The sequence below is a fragment of the Chamaea fasciata genome, unplaced genomic scaffold (genome assembly GCF_029207755.1).
Source record: "Chamaea fasciata isolate MVZ Bird 193981 ecotype frontalis unplaced genomic scaffold, bChaFas1.0.hap1 SCAF_1, whole genome shotgun sequence".
Classification (NCBI taxonomy): domain Eukaryota; kingdom Metazoa; phylum Chordata; class Aves; order Passeriformes; family Sylviidae; genus Chamaea; species Chamaea fasciata.
The window spans coordinates 137,582,146-137,598,871 of record NW_027094086.1 but is presented as its reverse complement, the minus strand read 5'-3'; the positions used below and the strand labels follow the sequence as shown (position 1 = coordinate 137,598,871).

At 36.4% G+C, this 16,726-nt stretch overlaps 1 protein-coding gene across 2 annotated transcripts in view; it reads left to right on the top strand.

Annotated features, from left to right (window-relative positions):
- The window catches only part of MPP7 (MAGUK p55 scaffold protein 7), a 148,791-nt gene that overhangs the window by 97,819 nt on the left and 34,246 nt on the right, over positions 1 to 16,726 (top strand). For both annotated transcript variants that reach the window (XM_066199535.1, XM_066199543.1), the window contains exons 7-10: positions 4,788 to 4,919; positions 13,048 to 13,129; positions 14,193 to 14,278; positions 16,089 to 16,163. In XM_066199535.1, coding sequence (XP_066055632.1) covers positions 4,788 to 4,919; positions 13,048 to 13,129; positions 14,193 to 14,278; positions 16,089 to 16,163 — 375 coding nt within the window. The remainder of the gene's footprint in view (positions 1 to 4,787; positions 4,920 to 13,047; positions 13,130 to 14,192; positions 14,279 to 16,088; positions 16,164 to 16,726) is intronic.

Sequence of the window (16,726 nt, the reverse complement as noted above, 5' to 3'; positions counted from 1 at the left end):
ATTAATGCAGCATAGGAAGGAATAATACTGCTTCTCTGCTTGATATATGATTACTGTAGCTTGTAAAAAATTTTTTTTGCTCTTACTCTAGCCATCCTTTTGCCACCTCAGCGGCACAACTGAGTTTTTCCTGCCTGTAGTTTTATTGCTCCTTCTGCTTCTGGGTTATACTTCATGCTTTATCCGAGATGGAGAGTTCAGCTAATGTGATTGTTCTTATCTGCTGATTGAGATGTGTGTTCTCATCTGCCTTTTTCTTCCCTTGTTAACCCTTATCTTACATCACGGTTAGAGTTGCACATAGTCCCTTAGCAGGCAGAGTTGGTGGTGAAGAGGTTGTCATGTCCTGTTGATTTCTCATGGCTGCTTTACCACACAGTGGCTACAGTCTGTATGCCATCACCATAGTGCTTCAGCTTTCTGCTGGTTTACTCTACTGTTTTGTAAATTCTTATGCATGTTTGGCTTTTATGACTTGTGTGCTTCCGCTTAGATTCTGGTGCTCTTGATGGTCTTTCCTTCAGTGGTTCAGTCTTCTCCCAGCTCTTTCAGGTCTTCTTCTTTGGTATCTGTTGCTGGATGACTTCACATGCATTATTCTAATTTTATGCAAGTTACTCATAAATTAATCTTGCCAATCTTGAATAATTTTCCCCACCAACATTTTCATCATTTTTTTTTATTTCTTCTGTAACCTTATCTCAAAGGAAAGCATAATATGGCTAGAGCTCTCTGGAGGATGAGCTCTGCCTGGTGAGTTCAGGGGCACGTTGCTGTGGTTGCTGATAAAGTTACTTTTCTCCTCAAGAGAAACTTTTCTGTGCCAGCCTCATTGGCAGTTACCGGCACCATGGCAAAACAAAGAGGTGGGAAAATGTCTGTGTCTCACCTAATGGAGTTCAAGCTGAACTGCCAGAGAAGGTGGCTGGTGCTAATGATCCAAGCTGTGCAGTGGGACAGCACAGTCATGGGCCATTTTGCTCCATTTTGCTGACTGTGCTGCCAGGGCAGTAATGTGCTCCACAGGCAGGGTCGCCAGCTGCTGGGTTGGCAGTGTTGTACTCTTGTTGCAGCTGTTGGCTCTCCTGATCGTTGGTTTGAGTCGCTGCAAAGTTTCTGTTGATGTCTATTCACTATTTAGATTTCTAATAATGTTTTTTTCCAAGTGCTGTTAAGAAAGAGGCTGCTTTTGTTTCTTCACTTATTCTGTTTTCCTTCTTTAACTTACCATTTTCTAAAATGCTTTTCTAGACTATTAAACACAAAGTATCTATGAAAAATAAAGCTTAGGTGGAGATTTTTTTTTAATAATGAGAATAAGAAACAAGGAACTGTGTTCATGAATCAGGGCCTACTGGTTTATTTTTACTCTTAAAGATCTCAAAATATAAAGAGAAGCAAAAAATAATATGAAATCTGTCATTGTTTTATAAGAGAAAAAATGTAATTAGTCTATTTAAGTGATACACATTTTTCAAAGTGTAGAACTGTTTTCATTAATAACATTCTCAATTTAAATAAACATTTAAAGTTTCAGAACAGTTTAAGAAAAAGAACTTAGAACATTTCCAATGTCAGATTTTCTTCATGTAAGTTGATAGTGTAAAATTTCAATTTATAAACTGTGAAATGATCAGTGATAGTTTTAATACAAAAAATACAGCACTAGTTATTAGACATTTCAGAGGTCCAGTGAAAGTATTCATTTCCAGCTAGATCATGTCTAAGAATTTAGCTGAACATCAATATTTATATTTAGGTAGTGTGGGAGTTTGAATCATACCTTCTTTCAAGTTCTAAATACAGACCATGTTTACATTAGTGAATCATAAGCATAGAACTTAGAGCTGAATTAAAATCTTTTTCTCCAGAGGTGCTTAAATATACATGACCTCAATCGCAGATCTATGTACATGGTTCTGAAGAGCTGTATATTTGAAAACAAAACCAAAGCATAAAAAAAAAAAAAAAATAGTATGCACTTCTTGCAGTTTCCTGTGAGAGTTAAAAAATTAGTATCATGGAAATGAATCAGTTCTTCACTTCTTATATACAAAAAGAGAACATTGGTATCTTTACATTGCCTTGTGTATTTGCTGCAGTTATTCTGGGTAAATCCTATTCATCTTAGGATCCAATTTTATTACTTGGCACTTGCAATTTGTTTATTTTAAATAAAGTCCCAACCTTCCCTATACAGATCTGGTCTGATACATAATTTTTTAGACTATATTAATTGAATGGTACGAAGATTCTGCTGAAGATCTGTGCATACAGCAGTTTATTCTTGTGTTCAAAACAAACACAAGTGCTCTTGAGGACAGATTGATCACTTCTAGTTGAAATCAAAATGGCTTTTTAAAGTTTTGTTTGCAAATTAGTTATTGCCCAAAGTCTGTGCTGGTAACTATTTCAGAGCAACTACAGTGGACAGAGAGTAGTGTGTTAAAAGAAGCAGTGATAGAAGACAAGAAGGAAAGAAGTCTTAGCTGTTCACTGTACATCATAAACAAGATTGTGATGACTGTAGCTCTTCTGAAAGCTTGACTGAGAAAAGACACACAGTTTCTGGCATTCCTGCTCTTATCTGAAATGTGTATCTTCGCACTGAGATAAAGTAGTTCTGGAATTAGAGGAAAAGATTTTATATTGCTAACTGTAGTACATTGTAGTTTAACGTGTTTTTTGGGAGAAGAGAGGAATGGGTTGATAAGTTCTAGTTGTTGTGAACCTGAAGTGAAGAAAAGCATCATAAATAGCAGGCATTGATTGGTATTGGTTTGTAGCACTGGGAATGCATCGTTGTTCTGTATGCAGTGTCCAGGAGCCTGAGCTGGCAGTCAGAGCAGGAAAGTGTCTTATTAACACTGGTGGCATGATTCAGTGTAGAAGTGGACAGAATTGGTTTTCCAAGTTTCATTGTCAAGGGTAGGTTCTTTTGAACATGCTTTAAGTGTCTGCCTTTTACTCTGCAAATAGTGCTTTATATTATTTTCATCTGTTTTCTCTATCTGCTTGATTGTTTTTAAACTGCAATATAGAACCTCATTAAATTGAACCAGTCCATGAATGTGCCCTAACTTTATGTGGAAAAAACTAATTGCAGAAGACTTGTTTTAGAAGTCTTAACTGTAAGTAGTCTGAAGGAAAAGCAAACACAACTTTTGTTTTAGTGTATCTTTGATATTTCACATACATCTCAGAGGACAGCATGTGATTGCATGGCTTTTACATATGTAATGCATCACAATAAACATTTCCAGAAGGATCCATAATTGCTAGCCTAAGGTTTTTAGCTCAGATCTAAAGTAAAACTGATTGTTCATTGGAGGGAGATGGTAATTTCTGATGGTAAGTAGTATAAATTCACAACTGTGTATTGGGAAGAAAACCAGAAATAATTAGTGTGTTGAAGTGTTTTTATTAAATTGTACAACGTGCATAAAGATTAGTAAAACAGTAGTAATTTATCATGAAGCAGGCATGATCTTCTGTGTGTTTGTTTTGTTGAAGCCCTAAGTTTAAAAAAACAAACCTGGAGCATAATGGAAGTGTCATGATCTTTAAAAACAGTTGTATTATCCTTGAAGACATAGAGTTTCTCATCATTTGTATACTCAGTCAAATACTGGCCACCTATTACTAAGTAGCAAGGAAACTGACATCAGATAAATGTAGCCGTTCTCTGTCCTTTATTAAACAAGGCTGTTAAATAGTCATGTACTGAGAGGAAACTGCTTGAAAACAGAAGCAGCAGTACAGCAGCTGGCATTATATATATGGCTGTTATTTGTGGTACAATGTACAGTTTTCACTGCAAAAGCGGAAGAATTACTTAACCATTTTCCACCAGTGTACAGGGTATTACAAATAATGAAGACTTTTCTAAATAGAAAAGAACTTCACAAGTTCCGTATCTAGAAAAAACTCTGAATTTTGTGTTATCACCAAGATTTTTTTTGAGCCTTTTGAGTCTTTTTTTTTTTTTCTGAGCTTTCTAATTTCCTTTGCCTTTCAAGATTCCTATTTCCTGAAGGGTCATAAATTATTTTATTTTTAAGATGGAACCTTTTGTCAATCTTTGTTAGGCTTTTCTTTGAAAAACATATTTTTCAAGCTATGCATGAACTGGAGAAGCAATAGAGAAGGAAAAGAGGCAGGAAAGACATGCAACAGGTGGTTGATAAGCACCTGCCTAAACCAAATTGCTTCAGTAGTTTGTTTCTCAATCTCAGTTACAAATTCCATAATAAATTAAAAATTCCTAATATAATTTGAGGCTCACATGAAAGGTACCCAGTAACCAGGTAAGCTTTCAGAGCTCCTGTGAAGGGTATGGTTGGGCAACAGCTTCATGTTATACATCTTGTGCTTGAACAGAAGTCTTGAAAAGTTTTGTTTATTTGTTTCATAGGACTGCCTACTTTATCAAATAAACTTTTTATTTATTGCAAGTATAATTATTTACTTACTTTTGGAGACTAAGGTTTTCTCCTGTTCATAATTCTTGTAACTTCAGGCTAGCATGCAAAGCACATGGTGTTTTTGTGTATATGAAGATGCAGTTCTCCATCTACAATTTACTAGTTGCATACATTATATATATGGAAACATAATTCTTTATGGAATTGTTTCATCAATTTGAAATGAAATAAAATTGTATTCAAGAATTATATTCAATCTACTTGCATCAAGGTAGTAGAGTCAGGGTATGGATAATATCCTCTGCTTTCCCTTCCCTAAACTTTTCAGATGCCAAATAATATACTGCCTATTAATGTTTCTAGGCTTTGCTGTCTGTACATGATACTGTAGCTCAGAAGAACTATGATCCTGTCTTGCCCCCCATGCCTGATGATATTGATGAAGAAGAAGATTCAGTTAAAATAATAAGGCTCGTCAAAAACCGGGAACCATTGGTAGGTAACCCTGTCTTTTGGTTTGGGGTTTTGTGTTTGCGTGCAGGGTGGGGAGTGCTCAGATTAGAAATGTGAATGGGTGATACTACCTTTGAAACATGGATAGACAGACATTACACATGATTATTCATAACATTAATTAATATACTTGTGACTTCATTTCACAGTCATTATTAGTAAAGCATATGAGATGAATAATCATCATCAATGAATGATCATCATGGTGTTTAAGCATTATATATGTGGGCCAGTCTGAATATTTAGATCAAATATATATTTGTCTTTTCTCTTGAATTCAAATCATGAACTTACTTTAAAATGTGAGACAGAGATTGAATCCCCAAAGAAATCTTGACCTGTTTTGTGAACTGTGCCTGTAACCATTCATGTAAAAATACATGACCTTTCAGTACACTGAAAAGAAAGCATGAAAACATATTTTAAAATGCTTGAATTGAAATCTGGGCAAATTTAAAATGTCTGTTGTTGTACTTTGCATTATGAATACTAGAAAGTTAATATCTTCATGGGGATATCTGGAAAAATGAATGGACTAAACCTAGGTTGTATTACAAGAATATTAAAATGCTTTACTGATTTGGTTCTTTTTATTTGCTGTAGAGTGGGAGTCATCTTGTATAAAATTTAACTATGTTCTTTTTGTCCTGCAAACCTGTAAGAGCTTTGTTTTATGTTATACTGAATGTTTGTTTTAATGGACAGCAATCCTGGAGAAATACCTGCAAACTTACTTTGAGAAGTAATTCTGTACTTGAGATGACAGTGAGAGAGAGCTGCTTCTGTTAGGCATACCAGGGTAGTTTGTCCCACAGTAGGTATCTTACTATCACTCGCATTCTTGATGGATTTCTGGCATCAATAAACAAGAAATGAGTTTTCTTATTGACTGACTGTAGGTGCCCATGGGCATAATTACAAGTTTGACCATATGGAAAGTTCTTACTTTGTTTAACGTAATAAATATTTTTTCCTCAAATATTTCAATAACAGCTTGAAGCATTTTGTGTATTTTTATCAAAGAAAGTATTTGAGAAAGTAAACAAGCTTGCTGTAGAATTCAGTATCAAAAAGATTATTCCTTCTAAAAGGAAGATTTGTGGAGATTTGTATATAGTATGAAATGAAGATTTGAATACAGTATGAAATGAAGTCTAATTGAGGAGCCTATTTTTAGTGTTAATTATAACAAGATTGTCAGAAAAAGCTTAATAAAATCTTAACTTACATAGTTTCGTATTACAAACATGATTTCTTACTAAGACTTAGGAGTTCAGTACTATAAGTTAATAGTATCTCAAAATGCATTGGATTATAGTAACTTGTAAAACATAACTCAGATATTTTCTGAAAACTTCTATGAAATATATACATTGTATATTGCTTTTAAGATTTCAAGCTCTTCTAAAGAAACCAGTTGCTTAAGCCAAAGGCTATCCTTGGACTGTTCCTCAAATTCAACTCTTGCCTCCTCACTCCGGTGGGACATTGAGCTCTTCCAGATACCTGTGTGTCTGTTTAAGCCCAGCCTGCAGCTTGGCCCCACACACTCATTTTCCCCAGTGGGATGGGGGAGAAAGTCAGAAGGATGAACATGAGAAAACTCGTGGGTTGAGACAGACAGTTCAATAGGTAAAGCAAGCGCTGCGTGTGCGAGCAAAGTGAAATAAGGAATTCGTTCACCACTTCCCCTGGGCAGGCAGGTGTTCAGCCATCCCTGGCACAGCAGGGCTCCACCACTTGTAATTGTTTCTTGGGAAGACAAAAACCATCACTCCACACATCCCCCCTTCCTTTTTCTTTCCCTGGTTTTATTGCTGAGCATGACAGCACATGGTGTAGGATATCCCTCTGGTCAGGTGGGTTGGCTGTCCCAGTTCTGTCCTCTCCCAGCTCCTTGTGCATCCCCAGCCTCCTCACTTGTGGGGTGATGAGCAGAAAAGCCTTGATAGTGTGTAAACACTGCTCAGCAATAGTTAAATTATCCATGTGTTACCAACACTGTTTTCATCACAAATCTAAAACAAAGGAGCTACCATGAAGGAAATTAACCTTATCCCAGCCAAAACCTGTAAATCCACATCTAGCACAGCTCTTCCGTTACAGCAGTAACAGAGAAGGGCTTTTAGATCTTTTAGCAGACATGACAGCAGCCATGGAAAATATAAAACATGTGAGCAAACTAATTTCTTTAGTTTAAGACAGCTTTGTTTCTTTACCAAAGTGAAAACAGCCTTACAATGGAATCTGTTGTAGACCTTTTATTAGGAAGAGGCAAAGGGTGGGAGCTAATTGCAGTGTACAAGTACTTGAGGGTGGGGAGCTCCCAAGGACAATAAAGTCAAACTCCTCAGCAGTGAAAGATGCTAAAACACAGGGCAAACAACCAGATGCAACCCTGGGAGGTTTAGACTAAGATGTAACAGAAGTAGTCCATTAGTTGGGAAGTCCAGCACTGGAGCAGACTAACTGGATAAGTGAAATCTCCAACATTTCTAAGTTTTTTTTACTTTATCTGTGTAGGAAAACTGTATTTGTGATCTTTCCAGATCCTGAGCCTATCTTGATGTTTTATTTTTGTTAGAGAAGAATTTATGGTGAGTCCCATTACTTGTTCTCCAAGGAGAGTTCATAGAGTATAGTGTCCTCCTCCTCTTCCATAATGCACCATCAATCCATTTTAGCATCATTCATGTTCACATCAAACATCCATCTCTTTGTGTCGGATTTATAGTGACTTATTATGACACTATCACCACAATACATAACAAACCTGTTATTTGTGTCTTTGTCTTCTCTAGATTTTTTTCCCCTTTGGTGGGGGTGAGAAGAACTATGGATAGTATTTCAGATAAGGTCTTACCAAAATATAGCATGGCAGACTAACTGAAGACAGGCTTACACTATGTATGTTAGATCTACTGTGTTTATGCTTCCCAAAGTTATTTTACTAAAGGAAGATACACCATGATCTATGTTTACTAAACTAATTACAGTTTTATTTACTGTTTATTTCCTTGTATTTTTAAGGGCTTTTCCTTCAGCACTTGCTCTGAAGTCTTGGATATTCTTAATAGAGATCAAAGAGTCTCTACTTGTTCTGTTAATCCATCCACTGCTCTCCAGTCAAAAAGTCTGACTTCCAGTTGCAACGTTGTATCAGGATTCTATTTTTAGAAGCACTGAGCTTGAGATTGGTGGTACCATAAAATATTTTTACTGGGATAGAGATTGTCTCATTTCTTGACTTTAAGATACTGAGCTCTTTGAACCTTTCTTCCACTCCAGACACAGGGTCATATTCTATTTGTACCCAAGCAGTGGTGATTGTTTTCCTGCAAAGCCACAAGATTTACCTCAGTTGCACACCCTGGACATTCTGAATTGCATTTCCTTTGGATGACTTTCAGGAGTACTCACTGTGAGGCAATTAGGCACTCTCTTACCTTCTTTGGAATATACCTAGTGACCATTTTTACATAAAGCAGCACCATGTTTCCTCTCATGCTCCTGTTCATGCTTTTCTCTGAGTTAAGCACCTCACCAGTGTTCTTAGCTGGGGTTAATCATATATTAATGAGTCCTGACTTCCCAGGGGTAATCATTTCAAAAGAGAGGAAACACATGGTTTGTAGGAGGGCCTTCTGTTTGCCAGATTTCATCAATTCAGAAGTTAGTGCTGAACTTTGCCCCAGTTTTTTGAGAGAGGTGTTTTAAACTTTTTATTAATCCTTCCACAGTATTGGGTTTGGGATTTTTTTAATGCTCTGTTAGCAAATGCAGTTCCAGCAGTGTTTCCTTCAAGAGAGGTGAAATTGTGTTAGGATGTTTTGTTTTAACAAAGAAATTTGGAACATCTCTGAACCTTACATAAAGAATAGAAACATATCTTTCCAGAGACAATCCAAAATTCACCTGTCTATGACTGGACTTTTTATGAGAGAGCTTGGAGAGTTTTTACTTATGCCTGCCTCTCCAAGACTTTTTCAGCCCCAGCCCTGTTCCTAGTTAGCATTCCTGATATACAAGATGAATAACCACACTACCAGGAGTTTTGTACCTGGGCTCCTACTACCTCCAGCTTCCAAATGTAATACTCCAGGTTCATTACAGCTGTTACTCTGAATAGGATGCTTCTTTGCATTAGGATGGTTGTTTCTTTGTCACAAAAATTCATTTCACACAGATCTGGTCATTTGAAAACTAACCTCTATGACATGTCTGTAGTCAAGAGAAAAATAGGCAGGTCCAGAGAATGACCCATGCCATCTGTTTAAGATTCCTGACTCAATGTAAGGAAGATTCAGTCTCCAGAGCTATAGAAGTACCCTGGACACCTAAATTGAACTATTTACCTGATTTCAATAGCTGAACTTGGTTGAAATGAATTTTGGTGATTTAAAGGAGTCATTTGTGCATTCTGTTCATGCAGATGCAACAGCTTTCACTTACCTCACACTCTTAGTCCCTGTAGCTCAGTTCACAATAGTGGATGAACCTAGCTGTTTCTTTGGTGGGATTGATTTGGATGTAGGGCTAGCTTTAGTCTACATAGTGTACAAATAAGTGGACATCAACTTCTAAATAACTCCTCACTGTAAGGTAGGTAACTTACTTGTATTTGCACTTTCAATTGAGAATGAATTAAAATAAAGCCTATTGAAGCATTTATTTGCATTTGTCACCTGCATGTGCTTTTGTTTAACAGAGAGGTATGCAACAATATTGCTAATGTTTCAAATTCTCTTATTAGTAATCTATTTTACAGGCTAGTTTTTCTTTCTTTAAAAATAAAGACTTGAAATGTTTATATCTGGAACCAGCAGATAAATGGATGAACTAATAAAGCTCACATCTGTGAAACCCTGAACAATGCTTACCCATGAGTGGTACTACATTAAAAATGGGACGGGGGGCCAGGGGGGGCATTAACTAAAAAACAGTGAAAGAGCCTTGCTGAAGGAGCTTGTATTATTTTTAGTGCTTTTGTATGGTATACCTTTAAGCATTTTCTCCGTCTGATCACCATATGGCTCCCAAACTCCTTATTTTTCCCTTTAGAAGTATTTTAAACTGAGCTATGCTATTACATCTGTATATGTCTCATTTAGGGTAACTTACACTTTTGGCTCACAACACCGAAAATATTTTCCAGCTCTCAAGGTCCAGTCTAACCTTCTTCCATTTTTAAAGCTCTAAATGAGGAGCTGCACTGCACATGTAACTGAAAGTACTGGAACTGAACATCTTATAAGGGGAATTTCTTGCCAGATTATATATACCTCATAGTTTAAGCAGGGCTGGCAGCAGTACAAGAGAAGCTGCTTTTTCAGAATATCAGCTCTTCAGGTTTTCAAAAAGAAATCCACTTGTATTTTATGATTTCAGAGTTCTAAATTGGGAGGAAAGTGGAATTTATAGAACCCCCTTTTTCATTTGTGTACTAAAGGTACAAATACATAAACTCAAGTAGTGTTTTACATGGACCTGCCCATTCACGTTGGATTTGCCACAGAGGAGATACTGACAGTGAGCAAACTTGGGTTAAATAATTTTCAAAGTAATTTTGAACTTGTTTCTGTCCTTTGTATGAAAATTCCAGTTTACCTACTATCTTCGTGCGGCCATCTTTCAGATCAGTTAATCTGTGCTAGGAAAATTCATTTTGTTCCAGTCGTGATAATCACATAGAGCATGAAGTGACTGTTCCACTTGGATAAGAGACTTATTGTTACTTCCAGATGCTGTCTGGGTCAATAGTGTGGTCTTTGATTGCACACAGGTTTTTTTCTAGCATCTGTCTAAAAAGTCCAGTGAAGTGAAGTACCACTTTCCAGACATCAGCGTGGGGCTGGGGTCGTGGGTGATCACAGGGGAGGCCTGTTAGTCATTGCTTGCCTTTTGAATTTGGTGGCATTTCATGGTGTTGACTTCTAGGTAAAAGGCATAAAGCCTTTCTGATAAAGGCTTTTTCCTTGATTAATTAGGAGAGTCTGTTTTGTATGGACAGTGTAGTGGAAATGTCCTGTATTTGTATTTGCCTCTAGCATCCTAATGCTGCTCTTTTTCTTTTTGATGCATGTATTAAAAAAAACCAAAAAAACAAAAAACAAAAAACAAAAAAAAACAAAAACAAAAACAAAAACAAAAACAAAAACAAAAAAAAAAAAAAACAAAAACAAAAAAAAAAAAAAAAAAAAAAAAAAAAAAAAAAAAAAAAAACAAAAACCAAAAACCAACAAAATGCTTTTTACTTTAGGTAAAACTTTCCAGGTATTATTATAAACTTCAAATTATTAGCTGTTGCTGCAAGGTCAGAACTTAACATTGATGTATGTATCAATTAGGGGGCTTAAGGCTGTTTAATACATTGCTCATGGTGTGCAATTCTTTTTGCACAGAAGTCTAGTAATGATTTTTTAAGTGAGATTATCTGCAGCTAAATCGGTATTTTTGAAACTCTCAGACTAATTTGAAACTGTAATGCAAACAAGTGCATGCTGATATAACTGCATAATTAGTAAAACATAAGAATAAGGCTGGCAAATTGCATAATTAGTTTACTTATAGATAGAGTTTCATACTCATAAATTTAGAGTGTAAATGAAATGCATAAACATAGCACATCAGTTTTGCTTTGGAGTGCTGGCTGTTGTTGAAGATTTAGCCAAAGTGAATGGTGACTGTTTTAATTTTTCTCTATTTGCAATAAATGCAACTTGCATATAAAAATATAAATTAATCTCCCATTTTTTGTCTTTGTGACTTGTGCTATATTTCCATCTTAGAGGTAAACAAGTTTATTTACAGTCAGTGAAATTGCTAACTGTAGAAAAATCTCAGCTGTTATTTGTACAATTTCCAGGTTTATGTTCATGAAACACCTAAAAATTGAAGTAGTGATAAATATGATATTCATGTTTATTCTAAAAAAATATACCACAATAGCTATAAAAGCCATTAAATTATTCAATAAACTCCCTTAAGAAGTACTTGTTCACCTTACTCCAAGCACAACACTTCTCTGATGGAAGGAAATTTTAACCAGTGATGGCAGAGTGCACATAGCACTCAGAGGTGAAGTAATACTGTTAATTCACTAATTGCAAATATGGAAATTTTCAGAAAGTTGACTTGCCTGACAGAGTCCTTAATATCTCTTTTGATTAACAAAGTTAGAGCTATTGCAGGTAACTAATTAGATTAATAGGGGAAAGTAACCATGTGCAGTTAAAAACCTGATGGACAAGGCATGCTTTTTTTTCTGTTGTTTTTTAAAAACAGTGGATCAAGTAACCTTTTTGGGGGTGATTATGCAGTACAAGTTACCTAGTTAAAATCCCCATTGTTGTTCTGTCTCCCAAAACAAGACCAGCATTTCCTCTCTCGATCCCTCAGTTCTGCCTGAAAGGACTGGCACTGCAGCTGAGGCAGCAGCTCTGCACCTCTGCCTCCCTTCTCACTTGGCACTGTGGCTGCCTGCTGCTTCCCCATCACCATGTGCCTCTTTTCAGTGCACCCTCGCAGTTCTTGTTACAAGGGCATTTTCCTCATCTAGACAGCTGTTCATTGGAAATTTAACTACACAATGTCATTTTACCTCAGTGCCCTGTGCTGTCTATGTGTAATGTATGAAGACAGCCGTGACTAACTCAGGAAAGGTTCCCTTCCTCTGTGTTTCTGTCCTGTTAGTGTTGGAGGTGAGCCCCAGCATTCAGGGGCACTTCTCAAATATGTGTTTGTTTACTGGTAACACTGTAAAGGAAAAGGGTGCACAGCCAATTCTGAGCATAAAGTGCAACAAATATGAAAAGCAAACTTCTTCCATCGTTCTCATTTTTTCTTTAAACCTGTGTACTCACAGAATGCATGAGTTACTTCTGCTGGAAAAAGAAGACACATTTTAAGAGGACAGAAATAGACCAATGCATTTTGTATATTCTTTTCATAAGCAAGTATCATTTCTGGCCTAATCACATATTAATATGTCAGCTTTTTGCAGTTTTACATGGCAAATGTTTTTTAGTGTAGAGTATTAAAATTCTGCTGAGATTAACTAAATAACTTTCTTTTTTCTTTTTCTTTTTTTTTTTTTTTTTTTTTACCCAAGGGAGCTACTATTAAAAGGGATGAACATACTGGTGCAATTGTAGTGGCCAGGATAATGCGTGGAGGAGCTGCAGACAGAAGTGGTAAGGTGCTGCTGTTTGGCACTAGCCATTCAAGAGCTCAGAACAAGATGAGATAAAATGGCGTATTTTATAGAAGTTACATACATCATTATGACAAACAGAAGTATTTGGGCTCTGGACAGTTTTCCAAAATGATACTTCAGTACTGCTGAAAGTATGCTGATGTTTTCCCCAATTCACTTGCAGCAAGGTATCTTTGAGTTAGTGGATACAGAGGGCTTTTTATATATATCATGGTTTGTTTCCAATTAATGACATCCATTTATAAATCATAGAATATGCTGAGTTGGAAGGGACTCATGAAGATCATCAAGTCCTATTCCTGTCCCTGTGCCAGACACCCCAAGAATCATACCATGGTGGCATATGCCAACCTGCTGGTGGAGGAATTCGGTGTGCTGACATTGTTTTATATTAGGACATTTTTTTTGAGTTTCAGCTGGTAATTCTCAAAATAACAGCACATCCTTTCTTAGTTCGGGATGCTCAGTGTGTGCAAAAACTTAAGCAAGAAGTCCTGAATCATACATTAAGGTGTCTCTTTCACTGAAGAAAATCACAGTAAAGCTGTGTTTCACTCTTAGATGCAGTAATGGAGTAAATCTAGATATAGATAGATAGATAGATAGATAGATAGATAGATAGATAGATAGATAGATATAGATTAGCAAGCATTTGTGCCACAAATTAGCACTCCCAGCCTAAGTGCTCTTTGCACTACTTGCAGCTGTGTAGCAGTAAGAAAGCAATATGAGCAGAAAAAGAATTGGTGCAGATATTTTTCAAATGTCTGCATGAAAGTCTGGAAAAGTTGTAGAGAAGGTGGTACTAATTTCTAGGAGGGAGACAGGGAGGTGAGTTAACCAACCAACTTATCAAATTTGTCTGAGAGGACAGTAACTGTTAAGGTCACCACATACATTCCTGTTTTTAACTTAGAGCTTAAAGTGTATGAAAATTGGAGCTTAATGTGTATGAACAAGGGAGAAACAAGCTGAATGTTAATGGCAGTTTTGGTGTAATACATAGCTACAGTTTCACAACTTCTCTTTTTCTTCTGTAGGGCTTATTCATGTTGGTGATGAACTGAGGGAAGTCAATGGGATTCCTGTAGATGATAAAAAGCCTGAAGAAATAATACACATTTTGGTAAATACCAAACATTTTAAAAATAAATTTAGGAGAGTCAAGAAAAAGTAATGAGACTTATGATTTCTACTGTATTTCTTAGAAAAATGTATATTCTACTATAATGGCTTTTCCTCCAGTGCCATCATTAACAAACCCTCATTTCTCATAGAGTGATTTTCCATGTATTACATATATATGCAATTATAGATTACTTGTAAAGAGTTAAAGACAGTAATATTGCCATAAATATGTTGCAGAATGTTGCAGACTTTCGTTTATAATCTATAGTTTTTAAAGCCCACCATGATCTGTTGAATTCAAACTATTTAGAATGTATTCATCAATAACTCATTAATAACTCATTGTCACTGTATATGACAATTAATTAGTAATACAGGTACTAGGTAGATGGTATAACTGATCTATGAAGATTTTATGACATTGATTCACAGTATATAGCCATATATGTTATTCTGTCTGCACTCTTCTAAACTGCACAGTCTCTAAAGCCAGCCTGATTTTTCATTATTGAAACATTATTGCAAATTAAGTGAATTAGTCTTTTTCAAGAATATTTAATATTTTTACATCAATGAAATTGATGAGGGTTGTGACAGCTCTGTTATTCATGCTGTAGGCATTTCTATATACATAAATACCTTGCTGTCCTGCTGAATTGAGCAGCTATCTCACAGTTTGGTTCAGTATCTGAGATCATTTAAGTGCTAGCCTGCTGATACTCATTCTTGCTTTATGGTTTCTTGTTCTCTACAGAACCATAGTTTCCTTCAAAAATTAATATTTTAAAATGTCTAGAAACAAAATCCCGCTAGAAAAGGTGTGAACAATTTCCCCATTTACCTTTTTGAGGTACAGTATAAACATCAAAAGCTAGTTAGAGCTTGTTTCAGAAGTACCAGAATTATTGATTCTAGTCCTGTGGCGGGTGAAATAAGACCTTGGCTGCTGCCTGTCAAACAGTGAGCCTTGGATCGCAGACATGCCGGCAGAAGAATGTCTCGCTTGGTAGTGGACAGGCCTGTTTCCATTTTGCTTAAATCGTTGGCTGTCTGTTGCACTCTGCTCATTTTATGAAACTTGTCGGCTGCATGCAGTAGTAGCAGAGCCTCCAACTGATTAGCACTTCCTTCAATAGCAAAATGTCACTGAGGCAGTGGGAATATACTGTCGTTGCTAACTAAAATGCAGCCAGACACACTTTAAGTGGGATATAGGAAAAGGTGAATGGATGAGGTGGTTGATGATGGCTAACTTGTTTTAAGATTTATAGTGGAGAGCTTTTTTTCCATTTAGTACACATAGTCTATTCAAATATGTTTTTCTTTTCTAGTTTCTTAAAGTTGCCAAGTGAATAAATCCCCCCCAGTCGCTCTATTTGATAAATATGGCACAAGCCTGTTTGAATTTTTCTATAATTTTTTTTTGAAAAATGAAATGTTAGTTCTGTTTTTCCAGGGATGTCCAAACTGTGCCAGGGGTCCAGCAGTTGCTTCTAGTATACATTTAAGCCGTAGCATTTTCTCCTGCCTTCAGTACAGAAGTGGGACCTCTGAACCATGCAGGTCTCAGTTTTTAACAGTCCATCTGCCCCACCAGAGAAGCAAATAAACCCAAGCATTTTAAGTGGGTATTTTAATTTTTGTAATACAAAGTTTGGTGAAGTGAAGGTGTCTAACTCCAGAGATCATGCTTGAGAGAGGATACTCATTATATTCTTTTAAATTCACTTGACTTTCCTTATCTTCTAAGATTTCTTTGAAATGTATAGCTTAATTCTCAGTGCATTTTCTTTTCAAATGTTCACCAGGCTCAGTCTCAAGGAGCCATTACATTTAAAATTATACCCAGTGTGAAGGAAGAAATGCCAATGAAGGAAGGCAAGGTAAGCAAAACTATTTCAGAAGCCATCGCAGTAGCTGTTATGCTGAGAATATGTATTTTTTGCTTGGATGACAGAACCAAGAATGTGATTTATACCTGTGGACTCAACTTTTGTAATGTGACAGTATAAAGCACACTGTACACTTCAGTACACAGCTGCTGAATTTATGAGTGGGTATAACATGGTTCTTGAGCCTTAACTCTCAGCTGTGTAGTTGATAGGTAATATTCCACCTTCTACAAGGACCTGGCTTGGTTCCAAGTACTCTTTCCATCCTTCACTAAGTAGAAGACACTTGATAGCATCTTGGTTCCACAGTATCTTCTCATCTGTTCCTCATATGGGCACACTGTGCACCTGCAAAGTCCTGCTTGCCTTGAGTCACAGAGCCTTTGCTCCATTGAGACTACAGGTGCAGAAGCAATGAGTTGAACATTCCCATATGAACTTCCAATTCTAGACATCCATAAGGATGTTTTGCAGCAGTAGATGTTTACATTATTTAGTTCAGTGGTTTTGAACAGTAGAAGCAGAAAAGGAAGATACCTTTGGATTGCATTTAA